We start from the raw sequence: 24,337 nt of genomic DNA, 5'->3' as shown, positions 1-24,337 counted from the left end.
TGAGGGCTAACAAGCTGAAGCTAAATCCAGACAAGACAGCGCCCTCCTGGTCAGTTGTGAGGCCAATAGGGCATAGGGTGGTCTGCAGTTTGGGGGTCCTCCTGGACTCAGTGCTGGCGCTTGAAGCTCAGGTGTCGCCAGTTGCGCCAGTTGCAACTATATCTTGAGAAGCCAGACTTGGCCATGGTGGTCCATGCCTTAGTTGCATCCAGAATGGACTACTGCAATGCACTGTATGTGGGGCTGCCTTTGAAGACGGCTCAGAAACTGCAATTGCTCTGCAGCCAGGCTACTAACCAGACCCAGGTATAGGGAGCACATGATGCCCCTACTAAAGCAGCTCCATTGGTTGCCTGTAAGTTTCCGGTTCCTATTCAACGTGTTTGTTATCACCTATAAAGCCCTAAACAGCTTGGGTCCTGCCTATCTTTGTGACCACATCCTCCCCTATGAACCAACACAGACTCTAAGATCTGCCGAGGAGGCCTTCCTTCTGGTCCCACCACCATCACAAGGGCAGTTAGTGAGGACGAAGGAGAGGACCTTATTGGTGGTGACCCCCCCAGCTTTGGAACACCCTCCCCAGGGAGGTTAGACAAGAATAGTATATCGTGACTAGTATACGCTTAGTTGAATTATAATATGAGAATTGTACTCTTACTCCTGTGAATTTTAAAGTCTTTTCGACATAGTAATACAGCTTGAAGAAACCTACTCTGAGGCAGACTTTTGCGAGTTACGCACATACATTGTTGTTTTGTTGTTTGTTGCCATAGATTAGACGGGCCCCCACACTGTCCTCCTTTCGCAGGGACTTGAAGATGTGGCTTTTCAATCAAGCCTTTGAGAATATTTAGCCCCTAGATGCATATGCTGCACTTTATCCCATTCTCTCTCTCCATTACGGCAGCTGGCACTTATTTTATTCCAATGTTTACAGTCCAGCCATGGTGCCAGTAATTTACTGCCACAGTTAGAGGATCGCAGCTTGATTGAGTCTGAATTGATGTTTTTATATGTGCATGCGTTTTATTTTATTGTATTTTATACTGTGTTCACTTTTATGTTTGTTTCCAGGCACTTTGTGCCGTCTGGAAGCTGCCCGGAAGCCGCTCCGAATCCCTTTGGGGAGATTGGGGGGGGGGGGGGGAGATATAAGAATAAAGTTATTATTGGAAACACAACAAGATGAGAATTTGGGCTTCAGCTGGCTGTTGTACTGGATCGCAGATCGGACACTTCCCAAATGTCTAGGACTGTGTGATATTGGCGAATAATGCGTGCAGATTCCAGTAAGTGGCCTTTTGCAGCTGCCAGATGGTAATCTTGTGTTTGAGTACAGGCCAAGGTCTTTAGGCACTGCACCCAGTGTGCCAACCACCAACGGGACCACCTTGACTGGCTTGTGCCAGAGTCTTTGCAGTTCGATCTTTAAATCCTCATATCGTGTCAGCTTTTCCAGTTGTTTCTCTGCAATCCTGCCATCGCCTGGGATTGCAACATAGACAATCCATACTTGGTTTTTTAACACGATTGTGAGGTCAGGAGTATTGTGCTCCAAAACTCAGTCAGTCTGAATTCGAAACTCCCAGAGTAGTTTGACGTATTCATTTTCTGTAACTTTTTCAGGCTTGTGGTCCCACCAGTTCTTTGTCGCAAATGGTATTCAAGTTCCAATGAATCATCTGAGCAACGGTGTTATGCCTTTGCTTGTAGTCTGTCTGCGCAATTTTCTTGCAGCAGCTGAGGCTGTGATCTGCTGTTTCATCTACTTCCTTGCAGAGTCTAAATTTGGGATTATTATTATTATTATTATTATTATTATTATTATTATTATTACAACTCCTGTTAAGGAATGAGAACAAGTTTCTGAAGGCATTGAAAGTAGCCTTTCCCAACAAATTGGTGCGGCTCCATTTAGGAACACAACTTCCACAGCCAAGGATGTAGTGCTGCCACTCCAGAAATGTTTTAAGTAAAGACAAAACAGGAGGAAAATACTGTAAAATCCTTTTTTATTACTTTGCCAACTTGCCTTCTTACCAAACATACAGCTGCCTGGAGTAGCTGACATTCACCAATTATTCTCCCAAAGCCCCAGATAAAATTAAATCTTGTGCTTTCTGTCTAACAGTTATGATTAAGGAAAAATGTAACAGTTCAAGAGAGTGCTGAATAATTGCAGTGGTGCTTTGGCTAAGGAAGACAATCAGGCAAAAGCCCAGTTGATATCCACCTCTTATTTTTTAAATTTTGTTTTCAGCACCAATTTAGTTTCATTGAGTCCCTTTGGGGAGATAGTCTATAAATAATGTGTTATTATTTTATTATTATTGATAGCCAGAATTTACACTACAGTTGTTTCCTCAGTAATTTTCCAGGGAAAAGCCCTTTTACTATTTTGATGAATTAACTAAAGACAAATTTAGGAGTTATTGGCCAGGTCTTCTCCAAAAGACATGAACACAGACTAGATGCAGCCACTGCAAGTTTACCTTGAAAGGAAAGTGGACAATCTCATTCTCTCTCAAATACATACATCCATTGCTTTCTCACAAAACTGATTGAAGGGAACTGAAAATAATTTTGGCAAATGTGCTTTTTTTTTTTTTTTAGACACAACTCCTCCAGGAAAGGAAACCAAGATGCTGCCTGTTGGTTCTTGCCCAGTGTTTGCGGAATAGCAGAACCAAGGGAGACAGATGTAACAGGAGGCAGGAGAAGCCGATCCAGAAAAGGAACAGCACACAGATAAGGCAGTTCTTATGCACAGCAGTAGAGCCGTCAACTGCTCCTGTGCTTTAAATAAGGCTATGTTCAACTAAAATATATATATCTGTGTTTTAAAATTGGGGCAAAACAAGCCAGTGGGCAGCTAACCCAAGCTGGACTGGAGCGACTAAAGGTGCCAGAGCTTATAGGTGCTTGTCCTTCACCACAGTTGTCCACAAATCCCTATCAGAGGAGTCAGAACTCGTTCGCACCATTATCATGGTGAGAAGGAAGTGATTACAAATAGCTCTCTCTTTGAGCTAAAGTTCTTTCAGCAAATCCTGCTCATTGAAAAGCGAGGAGGACTTACAAATCACTTCTCATAGTGGTCCAAGGGGTAGTGTTCGCCGTACTGCTTGAGGTGGCGCTCCAAGGATTCCTGCTGCTTCTGGATGTGCCAGGGCATCTCCGAGTAGACGTCCGAAAAGAGGTGCTGGAATTTGGGCTTCAGCTTGCGCTCTGCCTCTTCGAAGGCCTCCATCACCTGGAGAAAAGGGGAAGAGAAGGCAAAAAATGTCAGAAATATTAAATATTAACTAGGGATTTTTAATTACAAAAATGAAGCACTGAAAGGGTTAAATGGATGCAAGGACGCAGCAAAAGTTGTAGTTCTATATAAACAGGTGTGACTGTAGCTTAGGTGTCCTCAGTCTGTGAGAGGTCTCCCTGGGAGGAGGGCCTCAGTGTGTTAGTAGGTCTCAGTATGAGAAGGCCTCAGTTCGCCTCAGTGGGAGAGAGGCATTAGTCTGAGAGAGCCCTCAGTGTGAGAAGGCCTCAGTGGGAGAAAGTCCTCAGTGTGAGGTAGGCCTCAGTATGAGAAAGCCTCAGTGTGAGAGGAAGCGCCTGTGTGATGGCTGCTGTGTGTAAAAAGCTTCTGCATGAAGCTCCTGTGTAACTTTGATGTGAGAGGAAGTTCTGAAAATGCAAAGCTGTTTATTAAAAATTAACTAGGGATTATTAATTACAAAAATGTGAAAGGGTTAAATAGATGCAAGGACTCAGCAAAAGCTGCAGTTCGATATAAACAGGTGTGCCTGTAGTTTAGTAGCCCTCAGTCTGTGATAGTTCTCTGTGGGAAAAGGGTCTCTCTATGTTAGTATTTATTTATTTATTTACAGTATTTATATTCCACCCTTCTCACCCCGCAGGGGACTCAGGGCGGATTACAATATACATATACATGGCAAACATTCAATGCCATAGACACACAACATATATAGACAGACACTCAGAGGCTATTTAACATTCCAGCTTCTGGCCACCAGGGGAGCTGTTGCTTCACCCTCCGTTTGTGACACTGATGAAGTACTTCCTCATTCTTTGCATACTTCCTGGAGATTTTTATGGCCTCGTAAATCGGTTAAATTAGCCTCCCCACATAAGTGGTACTTAAATTTCCTACTTGACAGATGCAACTGTCTTTCGGGTTGCAAAGGTCGATAACAAGCTACACAATTTTGGTTGGAAGCTCATTCCGACCCGGGCTGGCTTCGAACTCATGACCTTTCGGTTAGTAGTGATCTTAATGCAGCTGACTCCCAGCCAGCTGCGCCACAGTCCCGGTAGCTGGGAGTCAGCTGCATTAGTAGGCCTCTGTATCAGAAGATCTCAGTGTTAGTTCACCTTAGTGTATGAGAGGCATCAGTCTGAAAGAGCTCTCAGTGTGAGAAGACCTCATTGGGAGAAAGGCCTCAGTGTGAGGTAGGACTTAAGTGTTAGTAGGTCTCAGTATAAGAAGGCCTGGTGTGAGAAGCTTCGGTGAAAGAAGCCCCAGGTTGAAGGCCATTGTGTGTGGCACTTCAGTGTGTAAAAAGTTACTGTGTGAAGCTCCAGTGTAACTTTGGTGTGAGAAGAGGTTCTGTGAGAGCGAAGCTGTTTATCTGCATGAGATAGAAGCCCAGCGTGGAAGCAAAGAAAGAAGTATAAAGAACTTAATTTGTGTTAAGGAAACCATGTCCTTGTAAATAGTTCAACCATATTATCTTGTTATAAAGAAAAGCCTCCTATGGAAACGATAACATTGGTCTGTGTGTTTTTGCTCTTTTTATCACTTTTGGCTTCTTGTGCTGGGTCACGCTACTGCTAATAAGTTACTCTGCTATACATTTATGAGGATGGACTTTTGTCAGTAAGTCCACTCACCCAACAAAAATCAGGCCAGAGATGGAAGCCACATTCCCAAATGTTTATATTTTGGCGTGGCAAACTTGAGGCCCTAAACCAGGCATGGGCAAACTTCAGCCCTCCAGGTGTTTTGGACGTCAACTCCCACAATTCTTAACACAACACCAATTCTGCAGGTTAGAATAGCCCAGATTTTTTTTACAGATTGTGGCAATTTCTGGGGAAGGGAGTGAGGAAAGCTGTCAATGCAAGAATATGGGATGTTTTTGGCTACCACTTGTTTTGGTGCACCCATTAAGGGAGATTGCCATTCAATCCTGCCACCTACTCTTTTACGGGATTTCTTGCGCCAGATCTTCTCCTGCTCCTCATCCCACCAGCCTCGGCCGGCCATATAGTGACGGAGGCGAGAGATGGGATGGTCCTGCTTGTCCCAATAGTTGACTTCATCCACTGAGCGATACGCAGAGCTGTCATCACTTGTGCTGTGGTGCCCGATCCTGAAGGAACAGCAAGCATACAATAATTTCGTCTTGGCCAGCAGTTTGGTAGGCCAATGGGCCCAGGATTTTTATTTATTTATTTATTTATTTCCTATATTTATACCCCGCCCTTCTCCCCCCGAAGGAGGACTCAGGGCGGCCTAACAAAAGCATCATACGATGCTAGCATCATAAAAACAACCACAGTACAATCAAAATATTAAAAATATTGAAACAACAATTAAAACAATTAAGACACATCCATTAAAATCGAAATCCAGAAATCAGTCCGGGTCAATTCATTGCCATAAGTTGTGTGATCTTCTTCCACTTGCTGCTCACTGATCAAACGCTTGGTCCCATAACCAGTCTTTGTTTCCCTTCTAAAAGACAAGAGGAAGGTGGCCAATCTGATATCTCTAGGGAGGATTGGCCTCTCCATCGCCCTCCTCCAGGCCACAGCACCTCCACTTGATTTATTGTTGTTGTTTGTTCATTTTGGCAATGAATGTTTGCCACTTTGTTACTTTTGTCTGTAAACCACCCTTAGTCCCTTTGAGAAGATAGGGCGGGCTATAAATAAAGTTATTATTCTTATTATTCATAATATATTATAATATATAATATATAATATATAATATATAATAATAATAATAGGGAGCGGACAACACCCCTATTAAAACAACTCCACTGTTGCCGGTAAGTTTCTGGTCCCAATTCAAAGTGCAGGTCATCACCGACAAAGCCCTAAACGGTTTGGGTCCTGTCTAGCTTCGTGACCGCATGTCCCCCTATGAACTGGCACAGACCCTAAGATCTGCTGGGGCGACCCTTCTCTCGCTCCCACCACCGTCACAAGCATGGTTGGTGGGGACGAGAGAGAAAGCCTTCTTGGTGGTGTCCCCTAGCTCTGGAACTTCCTCCGTAGGGATATTAGGCCAGTCCCCACTCTATCTAACCCTAACCCAGCCCTTCCTAAATTTTGATCTGCCCACCAAAGTCCTGGTTATTGAGATTGGCTTTGATTTACTTTAATTGTGTTTTTATGTTTTACTGTTTCAATTGTGTAATTAGGTTGTCATGTTTATTGTGTTTTTAATGTGTTTTTACTTGTCTAACTTTGTTGTTATTGGGCTTGGTCCCACTTGTAAGCCACCCCGAGTCCCTTCGGAGAGATGGTGGTGGGATATAAGAAGTTATTATTATTATTATTATTATTATTATTACATTATCATTATCATCATCATCATCATTATTCAGCTGCTGCTGAGTACTTGGAAAAGATTAATCTGTCTCTTGTTTGGAAGAGGTCAAGTTGACCTTCCTGTTCACATAACCTGTTTCCCAGGTTGCAGAGATTATTGGCGAAAGCCTGCTCGTATCAGCAGAAGCAGAGAATCTCTGCATAAAAAGAGCTCTGCAAGAGATTGCTCTTGGAAGCAGTAACTGTTGAGCTATGGGACCTGTATTTTGCCTGTTACCCCTGGGTTGAATCTCAATACCCAGACCTTATTCTTGTGATCCTTTCCTTAACTCTGTTGAATATTGACACCTTGCTTTATACCTGTTATACCTTGAAACCTTGTACCTGAACTCGGTGCTGACTTCCTGGCTTGATTCAGTTTGTACCTTTGGACATCAGTTTTCCCTTGCTTATCCCGACTACAGATTGTGCTATTGTAAACTTGGGACTTTGTTTGTATTACCTTCTGTTCTGTAGTCAGACCTTGAAGAGACTCAGTATTTTAAGTTCCTCGTTTAAGTAAAACTGGATTTGGCACATTCCCGGGTTTGTTTTGGTTATTGGGTCAGAGCCCTGGAACACAACAGATTTAGCCAAATTCCTTGGCATCATCCAGGTTATTGGGTCAGAGCCCTAGAACGTATCTCCTGCTATGAACCATCACGAAGCTTAAGATCATCAGGAGAGGCCCTGCTCTCGACCCTGCCACTCTCACAAACACGGTTGGTGGAGATGAGAGACAGGGCCTTCTCGGCAGTGGCCCCGTCTGTGGAACTCCCTCCCTAAGGATATCAGGTTGGCCACCTCCCTCCTATCCTTTAGAAGACAACTGAAGACCTGGCTCTGTAGTCAGGTGTTTGATTTTTGTTTTACTAGCTTTTTAATATTATCTGGTAAATGAATGTATTAGCTGATGTGTTTGATGTTTTAAGATGATGTTACTGTTTTACTGTTTTATTGTATTCTTTGATGTATATGTTGTAAGCATCGTTGATGCCTATGTGAGGCCGCTCTGAGTCCCCTGGTGGGGAGAAGGGCAGGATAGAAATGTACGAAATAAATGAATAAATAATAATAAATTTAGCCAAATTCCTTGGTCTCATCCAGCCTCTTCCCAGACACCGCTTCGTATCAGGTTAATATTCCATTCCCACGTCACAATCCCATTCTTACCTGTAAGTCATGGCCTCAATGAGGAATGGCTGGTTCTCTGCTACAGCCCGGCGCCGGGCTTCCTTGGTGGCATTGTACACCGCAAAGACATCGTTGCCATCCACTCGGATGGAGTGGATGCCATATCCAGGACCCCGGGCAGCTGCAGGCGGAAAGGATACATCGACAACCGATGATGGCAGAACTTGGATAGCTTTTCACTCCTAAGTTAACATCTGTATCACACTTTTGTAGCTCAGCCAGGGGCTGATGGGTTCACTGATGAATCAGAAGGGATTGTGCGATTTCCTGGGGTTCATATGGATGGAGATTCAGGCCAGGTTCAAACTGTTGATTATTCAGGGCAGGGAAATGAAACTGGCTCAGGCAGTGCAGAGCTCCAAGGTCACCCAGTGGAGCCAGAAATAACAGCTTTAGATAAAGGGTCGAGTGGAAAGCTCTCAATGGAAAGCACTTGGCATTGCGGAGATTAGCAAAGGTCTTTGTTTACAGTTCAGAGCAGAGAACTGGCTCCGTAATCTTTACATGGGAACGATATACAGAATTTGTGGGAAACAAAATGATTTAATGAGTGCTTATTAAGAGCCTGATGTTTACCTTAAAGTTAGGCAACGTTTTTCGAGGGAGAAGCTAGGCCTGAGTTTTTTGGACATTGTGTCAAGTCAAGCCCTGGTTTTGGATTCAAGTATCCTGGAAGTTTTCTATATTATTGCGTTATGATTCCCACTCAAGTTTTTCTAAATATAACTTATGCTGTACCGGTGATTTTTTGGCCATTCCTGAACTGTGTTACCTTTGGATTTTTATGAGACATTTGGATTTTGGTGCAGTTATCATCTATTGTTAAGCCTTTTTTGGATTATTCCTCTTCTTTCTTTATTTCTGCTTTTTTCATGTATTTTCAAAATAAACTGTTTGCTTAAACTATGGATTCTTGTGTGGTGCTGTAGTAATAGGTGGCTCCAGGCCTGGGGTGCAACACATGCAATATTTTAAAATTCCAGAGCTTTTCCTGCTAGTAGAGAATGGTGATTACATCTGAATACACATCCAGATATATAAAGCTGGGTGAAACAAAATAACCCACTACCCATGAGATTATGGAAGATTGGTAAGGCTGAGATCTTGTGTCCATTTCCTGGATATGTGTCCCACTGAACTTAATGGGTTTTGTCATGTATCACGTTCCATGGTGGATGGTGGTGTCAGGCCTAGCAGTTGGTGATGGAAAGGGCTAATGTCAGTCCTAACCCCTGTCAGTTCTAAAGGGGAGAGTAATCTTTAAGTAAGCTTTTATTTTATTTTATTATATTGTTGTTTTCTTATATGTATATTTGCATTGTTGTATTGCTGGGCTTGGCCTCATGTAAGCCGCCCCTTGGGGAGATGGTGGCAGGTTATAAATAACGTTTTTTAAAATTATTATTAATATTTGAAACACAACAAGATGAGTCCACAGCAGACACTCTGCTGGCTGTTGAATTGGATCACATGTCGGACACTTCCCAAGTGTCTAGGACTGTGTGATGTATCGGTGAATAATGCGTGCAGATCCCAGTAAGATGATTATTTATATATATATATATATATATATATATATATAAAATTATTTTAATATTATAAATTATATATATATTATAATATTATAAATGTACTTGCTTATATCCATATTATTAATTTACAGCAAAAGCAATTAAGAGTGGAGGCGTGCAAGAGACAGCTGGGTTTAACTGGATATAAGGAGATAGCCTGGAGACTCATCTTTGGGAGAAAATTATTTGTCCTATTTGGCTGTGGATACTACTGGTTTTCCTCCAGGTTTGTGGATTTTCGGTATCCTGACCTGTCTCTTGAACTCTTGGAACCCTGGAACCTTGAATCTCTGGACTGGCTGTTGACTACCATATAGACCAGACATCCTCAAACTGCAGCCATCCAGCTATTTGGACCTTCAACTCCCAGAATTCCTGACAACTGAACAAGCTCAGTAGGGCTTCTGGGAGTTGGAAGCCCAAACAGCTGGAGGGCCGCAGTTTGAGGATGCCTGGTATGGACTCTTGATCCTTGGACTTTAATCACTGAACTCTTGGCATTTGACTACTGGACTGAACCTTTTGACTATGGTATTCTCCTGAACCTGCATCAGGGTTTGTTACCAGTCTTTGTTTTATATTGTGTGGCTGAGTGCTATCTTTATGTTTTATATTTGAACTAAGAAAACAGTCAGATAGTAAGTGCCAATTCAATTAAACATTTTGACACAAGCTGGTGTTTGTTTTGGTTCACCTCTGCCTGTGTACTGGCAGAGCCCTGGCGTCGTGACAGGTTTTGCCTCTGAGTAAATATATACAGCTGTGCTCCTCAGTTCTGACCTAAGAGACAAAATTATTTCCCATAATATGCCAAGGACCAGTACCATACTTGTACCCATGGCTAATGTTTCTATTTTTGCTGGGGAGTAGCAAGTGATGTCTCATGGAACAGCACCTGTCTGTCAATGACTACTTTGGAGCAGTGCAAAGGTTTAGAACTGTATTGTAATTGTCTTTTTGTTCACCTTGGAAAGAAGTGTAAACTTTCAGAGCCGTGGTGAGTTGAAATGAGTACCACTATAATATGAAAGGTCTCTCACTGATTGTCCTGGATTTCTTCATCCAGATCCCAGTAGGGAACTTAGGGGGCTTGGTGGCATCTTACATGCCGACACTTACCAATGCCATCACCCCGGTACTGCTCAGAGGTTGGAGTGGAGATGGCGTAACCATTGTTCCGGCAAAAGAAAATGATGGGGCACTCCAGGGTGGCGGCAAAGTTGAACCCCGCATGGGCATCGCCCTCACTGGCAGCCCCTTCCCCAAAGTAGCAGATCACAATCCGGTTGTTGTTCTCCCTCTTGAGGGCGTAGGCAGAGCCGACAGCTGCCAAGAGTAAGTGGAGGGAGAAATGAGAACAAGAAGAGGAAAGGGGAGCAATGCTTAGGCAATTTATTATGTGCCTGCAGAAACAACTACTTCATTTTAGTCACTTCTTGCTGAAAAAATACAGGAGCAATGTTGTTATCCAAGATCCTGAACAGAAATACCAGGACAGATGCACAATCTTAGAATCTATCTCAAAAGGAATAGAACTATGGACTAGAATTAAAAATAGTTATTCACTTTCCACTTGGACTTTAGTACTCCAATAAAGTAACTGTTTCAAGCTTTTCTATGAAAAATATTCTTCTTATTATTATTCTTATTATTATTATTGCAATAACATTTATATGCTGTTTTTTATTACTAAATAGAGGCTCAAAGCAGTTTATATAAAAACCAATACAAAACAATTTAATACCTAAAAACATATAAACATTAAAATCGAATTAAATACCAACAGTATTAAAAAATAAATAGTTTAGTTTGACTTGATACTCTCAATTCTGATTGGCAGTGCCAGTACTTTATCTCTGACAGAAGGGACAAAGAATTGCATCTATGCTGACGATCATGCCATCACCGCTCAAGCAGGGAACTTTGAACAGAAGTTCTCCAAAGCTTTAGGTGCTCTTACTGCCTATTACAGGGAAAACCAGTTGATTCCTAATCCATCTAAAATGCAGATGTGTGCTTTTCACAGAAAGCATATTCAGTTCTGAGGATTACCTCGGAAGGAATCCCAGTGGAGAATTGCAGTACACTGAAATATGTGGGAGTCACTCTGGACCATGCTCTGACTTATAAGGAGCACTGTTTGAATATCAAGCAAAAAAATGGGCACTAGAAATAATATTGTACAAAAGTTGACTGTTGCAACCTGAGGATCACAACCAGACACAGTGAAGACTTCTGCCCTTGCGATTTGCTACTCTGCTGCTGAATACGCATGGCCAGTGTGGAAAACATCTCACCATGTTAAAACAGTGGACATGGCTCTTAATGAGACATGCTGCATTATCACAGGATGCCTACGCCCCACACCACTGGAGAAATTATACTATTTTGCTGATATCGCACCACCTGACATCCGCCGGGAAGTAGCAGCCAGCAATGAAAAGATCAAGGCACTGACATTTTGGGCCCCTGTTCAGATATCAGCCAGCATGTCAGTGCCTGAAATCAAGAAACAGCTTCCTAAGATCTACAGAGATACTCGCAGGGACAGTTTAGCAAGCAAGAGTCCAAAATGGCAGGCAAAAACCAAGCACCTCAATAAGTGGCGGAGGAGAAACTCCCTCCTGGGCACACAGAAGAATAGACAACCTAGAAGATGCTGAACACGCTGAGCTATGTCACCACAAGATGCAGAGCTAACCTTAAGAAATGGGGCTATAAAGTGGAGTCCACAATATGAAAGTGTGGAGAAGAGCAAACCACAGACCACCTACTACCATGCAACCTGAGCCCTGCCACATGCACAATGGAGGACCTTATCACAGTGACACCAGAGGCACTTGAAGAGACCAGCTTCTTGTCAAAGGATATTTAGCATTATGCCAAGTTCTTAAAACTTAGTGTTTTAAAATGCATTTTAACTGTACCCTCAACTCGCTTCTGACACGATAAATAAATCTCTGGAGTACACAAGGATGCTTCATGTATTTCTCTCCCTCCTAAATAAAGAAATGCCTCACCTTGTGGGATTTGAGTAGCCAGTGGGGATGATATCGTAACAAAATGCATATCCTTGCAGCCATAATGCACAGGCATTTGGCGGCCTTTTCCAGGGTCACTGGCATTGCCATAGCACTGTGCCATAAAGAGGTCCAGGGGGTACCCCCTGTGCATCAGGACACCTAGTGAAACAAACAAAAAGAGAGACCGCATTAGATAGAAAGGTACTGCTACCAGCCCCATACTGGTTTCTCATTACTAACATACTAGGTAAAAAGCCAAGTTCAGGATCAACAATATCTCCACAGAGATAACTTATTTGATAGGATACACTGAAGTGAGAAGAGAAAGAATCCTGCTCCTTCAGTTTGTTTTCCATGTCAGGAGTGACTTGGGAAACTGCAAGTCGCCTCTAGTGTGAGAGAATTGGCTGTCTGCAAGGACGTTACCCAGGGGATGCCTGGATGTTTTACCATCCTATGGGAGGCTTCTCTCATGTCCCCATATGGGAAGCTGGAGTTGATAGACAGGAGCTCACCCCACTCCACAGATTTGGATTGCTGACCTTTCAGTCAACAGTCCTGTTGGCATAAGGGTTTAACTCAGTGTGCCAAAGGGGGCTCTTTCGTTGCTCCCTTTCGGTTGAAAAGGGAGTAATGCAATCCTGGGTATACTGAAATACATACTGGTTTATCTGCCTAGTCATATATCAATAATATTAATAACATTCCCACATAAACAAGGTGTTCAGCAACTCTGAAGCATGTCCTGTTCTCGCAATCCATTCATCTTATTTTCCCAAATAAAGTGAACAAAGAACAACCCAAAAAAGAAAGAATAGTCTAAGGAAAAAAAACAAAAACAAAGCCAAATTATAATGACGTTAATGAATTGATCTGAATATCTAAAAACGGTATCAAACCAGAAAGCCATATTGGGGATTAAATTGCACAAAAGAAAAAAATGTATTAAGGAATCTGCTGTAGTCAACACTGTTACAGAAAATAAAACTTATTCAAACAAACTTTAAATCGCAAAAGATTAGAAAAAAGTCACAATTTTACCATTTTTATTTTTACCTTTCATTTTTTCTTTATCATTTTACATTGTTTGTTTATTTTTCCTCCCTCCACCCCTTTTATTATTATTAAGTTCCCCCAGTTTGTACCCACTTCCCTCTCTCTTTTTTCCTACTTTCCTTTCATCAAATTGTTCTCCCACTTTACTTGGAATATTAAACACTTTCCTTTCCCCTTATTTCCTTAAATAAAATAAAAATATATTGCAAAATAAAATAAAATAAAACTTATTCAGTTTACACTATGAAACAAAAATTGAAAGTTTTCTTTTTCTGGTTTGAAAGTGTTATTTCCTGTTTAATTGTGAAGTCCTTACTTTGAATGTAGTTGTTCTACTCCAGAAACTTCATTTTTGTGGCTGCCACAAACGAAGTTGAATTGGTTGAGATTCGACAGGATATTCATTGAGCAAAATGTGATGCAAAATTTTGTCAGTTTAATACACTTTCCCCATGTTTTTAGGGCAGAACCAATTAAGATATGACACTGATAACCCAGGAATAAAAATCATTTTACATGGTGTTATTAATACAAGTCAATCATCATTCAAAGCAAATGATTCCCCCCCCCCCCAAAAAAAGGTCTGAGAGATATATCTACCACTGAATAATTCACATGAATAATTCATACTTCTAAAATCATCCATTTTTGCACGTGAGAATAAAACAAGCAAAGATTCACATCCCCACAGCTCCTTACCTGCTTCCCGATACTGTCCAAACACAAGGTCAGTGTCATCGAGAGCAGCTGCACTCCCAATGTGGGTGCCTTCCTCCCCATAATTGGTCATGTAAAAGGAGATTCGCCCCTAGGAAAAGAAAGGGAAACTTGTTTTTTTAATGGAAGAAAGGTCAGGATCTCCATACTTTGGTCTCTATCAACATATTAAGGATAGAAATCCCTCCTGTTCTTCGCAGCTAAAATAGTAAGACATTTCTGGAAGCCTCCTGCGTAACACACCCCTGAAATTTATCCAATACTCTCCAAGGAAGTGGACCTCTAAACTGTTGGGTTTTTGTTTTGTGGGCAGAGGCAACTCTTGTCTTAGGGGCTAAAATATGGTCCTCCAGATCGTGTCCAGTCTTGTGCTAGTTCACCCATTTCCAAGCTGGGAGAAAGCTCATGTAAAGAGTTCCTGTCCCTGATGAAAGCAAAGATAAATCCATTTTATGCTTGTATCTTTCTTAATTGTTGTTGTTGAGATTGGCATTCTCTTTCACGCACAGCAATGACCCAAAGCCCCATCCATCCCATACAATAGTCTCCCCCATTAATGTTCTGTCAGAAATATTAAAATTTAACTAGGCATTTTTAATTACAAAAATGTGAGTCAAGCACTTAAAGGGTTAAATGGATGCAAGGACTCAGCAAAAGCTGTAGTTCTATATAAGCAGGTGTGACTGTAGCTTAGTTGTCCTCAGTCTGTGAGAGGTCTCTTTGGGAGGGGAGCCTCAGTGTGTTAGTAGGTCTCAGTATGAGAAGGCCTGTTTGCCTCAGTGGGAGAGAGGCATTAGTTCGAAAGAGTCCTCAGTGTGAGAAGGCCTAAGTGGGAGAAAGGTCTCAGTGTGAGGTAGGCCTCAGTATGAGAAAGCCTCAGTGTGATAGCTGCTGTGTGTAAAAAGCTACTGTACGAAACTCCTGTGTAACTTTGGTGTGAGAGGAAGTTCTGTAAAAGCGAAGCTGTTTATCTGCATGAGAAAGAAGTCCAGTGTGGAAACAAAGAAAAAGGTGTAAGGAACTTTGTGTTATGGAAACCTTGTTCTTGCAACCATATTATTTTGCAATAAAGACTCATAGAGTTGGAAAAGACCTCATGGGACATCCAGTCCAACCCCCTGCCAAGAAGCAGGAAAATTGTATTTAAAGCACCGCCGACAGATGGCCATCCAGCCTCTGTTTAAAGGCTTCCAAAGAAGGAGCCTCTACCACACTTTGGGGTAGAGAGTTCCACTGCTGAACAGCTCCCACAGTCAGGAAGTTCTTCCTAATGTTCAGATGGAATATCCTTTCTTGTAGTTTGAAGCCATTGTTTCAAAGCCTCCTATGGAAGAGATAACATTAGTCTGTGTGTTTTTGTTCTTTTATCACTTTTGGCTACTGATACTGGGTCATGCTGCTGCTAATAAGTTTCTCTGCTGTATATTTATGAGGAGGGTCTTTTGTTATTAAGCCCACTCACCCAACATGTTCATCCTATGGCTGTCAGGGAGAGCGCACGAGGATTGGAGAAGCATCTGACGGTGCCCTGTAGATAAGACTCAGACTAATGTCATTGTTTGCTTGAATCCTACAGATCTCAGCAGAAGATGACATTGGTTTGCACCTCCAGAAGTACAGCCAGATGCTGATCTCTGTGCTCTCCACCAGTCAAATAATGGCTCCGCAGAAAGACTAAGGCACAAAACAATGATGAGGGTGATGGTGAGCCATAGCAGAGTTCCATCTGTGGGACTCTTACACTATATTGGACAGGTAGGATCCCGGCCAATGGGAGTCAAACTCTTTCTCACTCTTCCAGTCAAACTCTTTCTCACTCTTCCAGTTCTGAGTTTGTGGGCTGTGGCTTTACCTGCCTCTGTGACTCATATAGGATCCGATCCATAGTGTTCAAAAGGGTCATGCTCTTGTAGAACTTCAAGACTTGCTCCTTGGAAAGCTGCAGCAAAGAAAGAGATGAAGCAAAATAGGAAATGGCACTAGAAGAACAATATTTAAATAGAGCTTGAACTGATTACCATATTTTACCGCATAATGGTCGCCAACTTTTTCCCCAAAGGGGGTGTTGTGCGACCATTATGTGAACACAAAAGCGTGCCTTTGAATCTCCAGTTACTGCTCCGAGAAAGGAAGAGGAAGGGAGGGAGATGAACCCTAAACAATATATATATCATGATTACACATTGAAAGACCAGAAAACAATTTTGGAAGACAAAGAAAAGGATGTGACGATTATGTGGTGATGACTATTACACGATGAAATATGGACCTTTAAAATTTTGTGGATTTTTTCCCCCCAGCCTTAAGGGTGTGGCTAATGCAAATGAATCTTTATGCCTCACCTGTGGGTCCTCACTGAGATTGACAATCTGCCCCTGCCGGTCCATGACCCGGTAAATAGGAATTCCGGAAATGACATTGGGTTGGATGAACTCGAGCCTGTCCACAAACTCAGCCGAAGCACCGGGGAATTGCGGCTTCTCCTCAAGGGAGGTAAACTCTTCCTGCTGTTGGAGGCATCCCTAGAAAAATGCACGCAAGTATTAGAATAGCAGCACAATATCTGGTATTTCAATCACTCCAAAAGCTGCTGTTACACAGAGCTGGCCCTTTGGCTCGTATTTTTAAAAGGAAAGCCACAGAAGGTTCACTGGGGATCATCTAGCTAGCCCTGAACTGGGAAACAATAAGTTATAATCAACTGAGCTTCCACTATTCTGTTGAATCCGACTATCCAGATTCTTCAGTATGGTCTCTGTGAAATACACATGCTACAGGTGGGAATTTCACAGATGACCACTCGAAGAAACATGGTTTGTTGTTGTTCATTCATTCAGTCGCTTCCGACTCTTCGTGACCTCATGGACCAGCCCACGCCAGAGCTCCCTGTCAGCCGTCACCACCCCCAATTTCACAGATGACCACTCAAAGAAACAAGGTTACAGGTAAGCAATCCCTCTTTCTTCAGCGTGGTCTCTGTGAAATACGTACCTGTGGCGTGCAAATTTCACAGATGACCACTTGAAGAAACACAGTTAAAGGTAATAAACCCCTCCTTCTGGCAATATAGTAATAATAATAATAGTAATAGTAATAATAATTATTATTATTTATTGCCTGCCTCTCCTCGTGGCTTGAGATAGGTTAAAACACTGTAAAACATACGTTCTTTAAAATACACATATTAAAACATATTCCCACAAAATACATATTAAAATACACAAAACCTATTAAACATAAGGTGCAGGTTTAACATTCGTCATTAAAACTGTCTGGGTAGGCCTGCCAGAAGAGATAGGTGTTTCGGGAAATATATTCATTTATTTTTATCCTACTTTCTCCCTGCAAGGGAAGGACTTGTTTCTCTTCCAGCTACTTTCAAATGTGCCTTCATTTCCTCCTCACTGTTGGAAAATAGTGCTTTCCAAGGAGGAATGAATGTACAGGATTTCCATGAAGTCTCTTTCTCATGTAAAGTGTCTTTATCATTTAAATAATGAGATTATGGACACCCTGTACATCTCTAAAGTAATTTCAGTAATGGAACTAGAGTACTTTATAGATGTAACAATAGCATTTTAATATATTGTCAAAGGCTTTCATGGCCGGAATCACTGAGTTGTAGGTTTTTCGGGCTGTATGGCCATGTTCTAGAAGCATTCTCTCTTGACGGTTTGCCTGCATCTGTGGCAAGCATCCTCAGAGGTTGTGTAAACCTCACAACCTCTGAGGATGCTTGCCACAGATGCAGGTGAAACATCAGGAGAAAATGCTTCTAGAACATAGCCATACAGCCTGAAAAACCTACAACAACCCAATAGTATTTTAATCCAAGGGTGGGAATAGCCCAATCCAGATTATGGATTTGAATCCCAGCACCTCTCACTCACTGGCTATAGCTGAATAGAGTTGCTGGGATCTGTGGTCTAACAATATCTGGATTCAGCTCAGTCTGTTTGAGTAATAATAAAAAAGTGTCAATTAAGGTGTCAGATATGGGAAGGATGTGTTTAATTAAGAAACCGGAGGTCCTTGTCAAAGTCAAGTCTGAGACACAAAAAATATATTTCTGTGTTGATCTTGGGCCCTGAAAAGCTGTGACAAGGAAACGAATTGATCTCCGTAAGTAAATCAAACCAGAGAGGAGGGTGGCGAGGACTGGATGCTGTCCAGGAAAACAACACACCCCTTGAAAGGGCCCAATTGGGGAAGAGAAAGTCACAGGGCCGAGAGAATGTCTCCTCCCCTCAGTTTTAGTAGCTGCAAAGTCTCGAATAGCCAGAAAGGGAGTCTTCCCACCTCGTCCCCCCAATGTATTGGAAAACACTTAAAAAAAATTCCTGATATCCTTAGATGATCTTCTGGGGGGAAAGGGACAAAGCGCTTTTGTCCCAAACTTCTTACTTGCATCAAAAAGCAATGGAAATGATCTGCACACTTAGGTGCATACTGAAAACAAATCTCCTTGCAACAACTATGGGGTCTATTTCAAAATATATAAATACCTATGAAATATATTGGCCCTAATTCTCTACTCAGCCATGGAACTCTACTGAGTGACCCTTGGGCAGGTGGCTCTCTCTGACTCAAAGGAAGGCAAGGGTTTTGAAGAAATCTTGCCAAGAAAAATCCTATTCTTATTATTACTATTACTTTTATATTTGTTTAATGTCCAATGTTGTTTTCTCTCTCTTTAAGAGACTCAATATGTTCACTTTTGGATCACTATATGTCAGAAATGATTTGAAGGCAGACCCTGCTCCTAAATATCATCATCATCATCATCATCATCATCATCACCACCACCACCACCACCACCACCATTATTATTATTATTATTATTATTATTATTGAGATGGGATCCCAGCTGGTTCTTCTTCTTCTTCTTCTTCTTCTTATTATTATTATTATTATTCAGATAAGATCCCAGTTAGTTTTTCTATTATTATTATTATAATTATCATTATTTTGCTAACACAAAAACACAGTATGTCACAGCAAAAGAGATATATATGCTGGATTTCGTATCACAAAATCACAAGTCGAACACTTCCCAAGCGTCTAGGACTGTTCTTCTTTTTCTATTATTATTATTATTATTATTTGTATTGACTGAGATGCAAAATGGCCCACAAGCTGGAAAACTGTTCCTTGGAAAGACCTACAAAATATTTAGGTGGAATTAGGAATGGCAATTAATCAAACCATTCTATGCCTCCCCCTCCTCGCCACCTTGAAGCCCTGTCATTGAATCCCTTGTGTTTAATTCTGTTTTTAATATTTGTATGTTTGGATTTTACATTACATTTCTTAAATGTTGTGGGATATAAATAAATATAATAGTGGAAAACATGAGATAACAGCAGAATAACAATAATAATAATGAACTGTGACCAAGAATAAAAGCAAGATAATATTACTAATACTAATAATGGCAACCAGGATAGAATCATAGAGTTGGAAGAGACCTCATGGGCCATCCAGTCCAACTCCCTGCCAAGGAGGAAAATTGCATTCAAAGCACCCCCAACATGAGATAAAAATGGAATGACACTAATAATACTAATAATGGGACCAAGAGATAAAAGCATAATAATAATAATAATAATAATAATAATAACAACCAATTCACAAAAGCAGAATAATAATAATAATGACAACCAATAGACAAAAGCAGAATAATAATGGCAACCAAGAGATAAAAGTAGAATAATAATAATAATAATAATAATAATAATAATAGCAACTAAGAGACAAAAGTATAATAATAATGGGTTGTTGTAGGCTATATGGCCATGTTCTAGAGGCATTTTCTCCTGACGTTTCGCCTGCATCTATGGCAAGCATCCTCAGAGGTAGTGAGGTCTGCTGGAACTAGGAAAAAGAGTTTATATATCTGTGGAATGACCAGGGTGAGACAAAGGACTTTTGCCATAGATGCAGGCGAAACGTTAGGAGAAATGCCTCTAGAAAATGGCCATATAGCCTGAAAAAACCTACAACAACCCAGTGATTCCGGCCATGAAAGCCTTCGACAATACATAATAATAATAATAATAATAATAATAATAATAATGGCAACCAAGAGATAAAAGAAGAATAACAATAATAATAGGTTCTTGTGGGTTTTTTCGGGCTATAGGGCCATGTTCTGGAGGCAATTTTTCTCCTGACGTTTCGCCTGCATCTATGGCAAGCATCCTCAGAGGTAGTGAGGTCTGTTGGAAGTAGGAAAAAGGGTTTATATATCTGTGGAATGGCTGGGGTGGGGCAAAGAGCTCTTCCCTGCTGAAGCTAGGTGTGAATGTTTCAACTGACCACCTTCATGAGCATTTGAAGGCCTGGCTGAGCCTGGGAAAAATTTTTGTTGAGAGGTGTTAAGATGTGCCTGGTTGTTTCCTCTCTGTTGTTTTGCTGTTGTAATTTTAGAGTTTTTTTTAATACTGGTAGCCAGATTTTGTTCATTTTCATGGTTTCTTCCTTCCTTTCTGTTGAAATTGTCCACATGCTTGTGGATTTCAATGGCAAAATCTGGCTACCAGTATTAAAAAACTCTAAAATTGCAACAGCAAAACAGCAGAGGAAAGAAACAGGCACATCTTAACACCTCTCAACAAAACATTTTCCCAGGCTCAGCCAGGCCTTCAAATGCTAATCAAGGTAGTCAGTTGAAACATTCACACCTAGTTCCAGTAGAGAAGAGCTCTTTGCCCCACCCCAGCCATTCCACAGATATATAAACCCATTGTCCTAATTCCAACAGACCTCACTACCTCTGAGGATGCCTGTCATAGATGCAGGTGAAACGTCAGGAGAAATGCCTCTAGAACATGGCCATATAGCTCGAAAAACCCACAAGAACCTAGGTATTCCTCTTCTCCCACAATTAGGGAAGGGGGAAGAGAGGGAAAAGCCTCTTCCTGGGGTTTCTATACAGGAGAGCCTTTGGTCTCGGGGACTCACTCCAGCGCGAAGGCCTCGGGCCGGGGCCCGTCCGGGAAACCGCGTGCGGCCTAGCAGCAACCGCTTCAGAGAACGAAGCCCAACTCGAGCCGACGTCGTGGTGGCCGCCGCCATTTTCGCTTGGCCTAGCGGACAGCCGAGGCCACGCCTCCGTCACTGCCACTTCATAGCTCTATGTTCCCTTCGGAGGGGTTCTGGTACTTGTAGTTCAGCGAGACAGGCCTTCATCATTCTAACCCCACCCCTGGACTGCAAATCCCGGCATTCCATGGGAGTGGAGCCGTAGAGCTGTCAATATTTACTTTTGTTCCTCGCTTTAAAAGTGGGCGGAGCTTAGCGCTAAGCGGCTTCTCATAGGCTGGTCGGTAAATTCCCCGGATGCGGAAGCGTCCAGGGGAGACACGTGGGTGGATTGGCGCGATGGAGAGCGAACAGAAGAAGTGCGATTCTGGGGATCTTCCTTCCTTGCGCCGAATCGTGTGTGAACAGGGACTGCTTTCCCGTCCCGATGGCTCCGTTTCCTGGATGCAGGGTCAGCCCTGGCTAATAATAATAACAATAATAATAATTATTATCCCTTCTGCCCTTCTTTGGGGCTGTCTCTAGGTCAAACTTAGGGCCTCCCAAGTGTTTTGGACTCCAACTCCCAGCATTCCTAACAGTCTCAGGCCCCTTCCTTTTCCCCCTCAGCCGCTTAAGCGGCTGAGGGGGAAAAGGAAAGGGCCTGAGACTGTTAGGAATGCTGGGAGTTGGAGTTCAAAACACCTGAGGCCCCCAGTTTACCCATGTCTGCTTTGGTGCATCTACACTGCAGAATTAATACAGTTCGACACCACTTAAACTCCCATGGCTCAGTACTAAGGAAGTTGCAGTTTCTCTGCCCAAGAGTGCTGCTTCATCAACTTTACAACACCCAGAATCCCATAGCTTTGAGCCATAGTAGTTAAAGTGGTATCAAACTGCATTAATTCTGCAGTGTAGATTCATCTCCTTTTGTTGGCAAGTGAAGACATTTATATTTTGAATATTTTTTTTAAAAAAAATTCCATTTTAAGAGAAAACGGCATGGTTTTAAATGTGACTGCTTTTTAACTTTTGAAAGTGTAGTTTAATTTGTATTATTATTTATTAGTATTATTATGTTTATTTATATTATTATTATTTATTAACTTTATTTGTACCCCGCTAGCATCTCCCGAAGGACTCAACACGGCTTACACAGGCCAAGGCCTCAATAAAACAACAGCATAACAAAACACGTAACTTAAAGCAAATCAAACAATAAAACAATAGCAGTAAACAATAAAAATAGTACACCATAACACAATAAAACTAGGGCCGGGCTGAATGTAATGGGTACAGATTAAAAAGTGCTGGGTGTGACAGGTGGATGTAGGATTAGGGTATGTGCAATGTGCAGACCATCTTAAAACTGATAAAGTGCATCTGTGACATGTTGCTGGAGTTCCTATTCTGGAAAGGCACATCGGAACAGCCAGGTCTTCAAACTCTTCCTAAAGACTGCCACTTTTTGTCTCCAAAAGGAGACTCATGGCCCTTCTAGGGCCCTTCCACACAGTCATATAACCCAGAATATCGAGGCAGGAAATCCCACAATATCTGCTTTGAACTGGTTTTAAAAAATTCTTATTGTAACTGTTATGGATTGGCATCGTGTCAGTGTCCAATGTAAGGCATTGAATTTTGCCTGCTATTTGTAAACTGCTTTGAGTCCCCCCTAGGGGTGAGAAAAGCATTATATAAATACTATAAATAAATAAAAAATGTGAGATTTTTCTGCCTTGATATTCTGGGGTATAGGGCTGTGTGAAAGGGCCCTGGAAGGGGCCCCAGGCAAACCCTGTAACCCAGGATCTGATCCCAAGTTTTCTGCTTTAAACTGGATTATATGAGTCTGCACTGTCCGATAATCTGAGATAAACAGAAAACCTGGGATCAGATCCTGGGATATAGCACCTGTTTGGAAGGGCCCTCAAAGCAGCTATCATTAAAACATTACAGTACAGTGGGTTGTTGTAAGGTTTTTTGGCCTATATGGCCATGTACTAGAGGCATTCTTTCCTGACGTTTCGCCTGCATCTATGGCAAGCATCCTCAGAGGTAGTGACCTCACAACCTCTGAGGATACTTGCCATAGATGCAGGCGAAATGTCAGGAGAGAATGCCTCTAGAACATGGCCGTATAGCCCAAAAAAACCTACAACAACCAAGTGATTCCGCCCATGAAAGCCTTCGACAATACATTACAGTACAATTTAAAATAGACCAACATAGAAATATTAAAACAGCATGAAACATAATTAATTTTAAAAACAATTCAGATTAAATCCATTAAAAACATAGTTCTGGTATTGGGAATAGGGAACAAGTGTTATCAAATGTTTGAATGCTGCATTTTTAATAGTCCTGTGCAATGGTTTAAACCCTTGTGCCAGCAGGACTGCTGATCGAAAGGTTGGCAGTTTGAATCCAGGGAGCGGGATGAGCTCCCATCTGTCAGGGACATGAGAGAAGCCTCCCATAGGATAGTAAAACATCCGGGCGTCCCCTGGGCAATGTCCTTGCAGACTGCCAATTTTTTCACACTAAAAGCGACTTGCAGCTTCTCAAGTTGGTCGTGACATGGAAAAAAATAGTCCTGTGTTTAATTCTGTTAAGTGTTTCTATGCTTTACATTTTAATTTGCACATTGTATGGTTTGTATTGTTCGTTAGCTGCTTTATGTCTTTTTTAGGAGAAAAGGAGCGGGAAATAATAATAATAATAATGTGACTCCTCTATTTCCCAGATTGGAAGTCCTTTCCACAGAACCCCATTCTTAGTCAGCTCTCCCTCATATAACCTATGTAGTAGTAGTAGTAGTAGTAGTAGTAATAATAACAAAACTACTTTGGAGACATACACTGTGAAATTAATTCAGTTTGACACAACTGCCATTGTTCAATGCTTTGGAATACTGGGAGTTGAGAAGGCTAAAGTCCTTGTAAAACTACAACTCCCAAGATTCCACAGCATTTAGCTGTGTCTCTTAAAGTCAAACTTATTTCTACAGTGTGCCCCAGGACTCAAATCCCTACTGGGCTGTGAAACCCGCCGCGTGACTTTGACCAAGTCATACTCTCTCAGCTTCAGTGAAAGCCAATGGCAAACTTCTTCTGAACAAATCCTGCC

General features: G+C 41.8%; 2 protein-coding genes across 2 annotated transcripts in view; one reads left to right on the top strand and one right to left on the bottom strand.

The window, feature by feature from the left end:
• Positions 1-1,998: 1,998 nt before the first annotated feature.
• On the bottom strand, positions 1,999-21,310 carry BCKDHA (branched chain keto acid dehydrogenase E1 subunit alpha). The gene is made up of 9 exons (XM_067460941.1): positions 21,146-21,310; positions 16,525-16,704; positions 16,035-16,121; positions 14,165-14,273; positions 12,407-12,568; positions 10,506-10,712; positions 7,795-7,936; positions 5,225-5,396; positions 1,999-3,256 (listed from the first exon to the last, which is right to left on the bottom strand). The coding sequence occupies exons 1-9, from the start codon at positions 21,257-21,259 to the stop codon at positions 3,086-3,088; spliced, it is 1,344 nt and encodes a 447-aa protein (XP_067317042.1). The 5' UTR covers positions 21,260-21,310; the 3' UTR covers positions 1,999-3,085.
• Positions 21,311-21,523: 213 nt separating this feature from the next.
• EXOSC5 (exosome component 5) overlaps positions 21,524-24,337 on the top strand; it is a 51,735-nt gene continuing 48,921 nt past the window's right edge. The window contains exon 1 of the mRNA XM_067460942.1: positions 21,524-21,677. Coding sequence (XP_067317043.1) covers positions 21,524-21,677 — 154 coding nt within the window. The remainder of the gene's footprint in view (positions 21,678-24,337) is intronic.

The sequence above is a fragment of the Anolis sagrei genome, chromosome X, assembly GCF_037176765.1.
Source record: "Anolis sagrei isolate rAnoSag1 chromosome X, rAnoSag1.mat, whole genome shotgun sequence".
Taxonomy (NCBI): domain Eukaryota; kingdom Metazoa; phylum Chordata; class Lepidosauria; order Squamata; family Dactyloidae; genus Anolis; species Anolis sagrei.
Note: the sequence above shows the minus strand (reverse complement) of the source record. Positions and strands in the feature narration are given on the sequence as shown.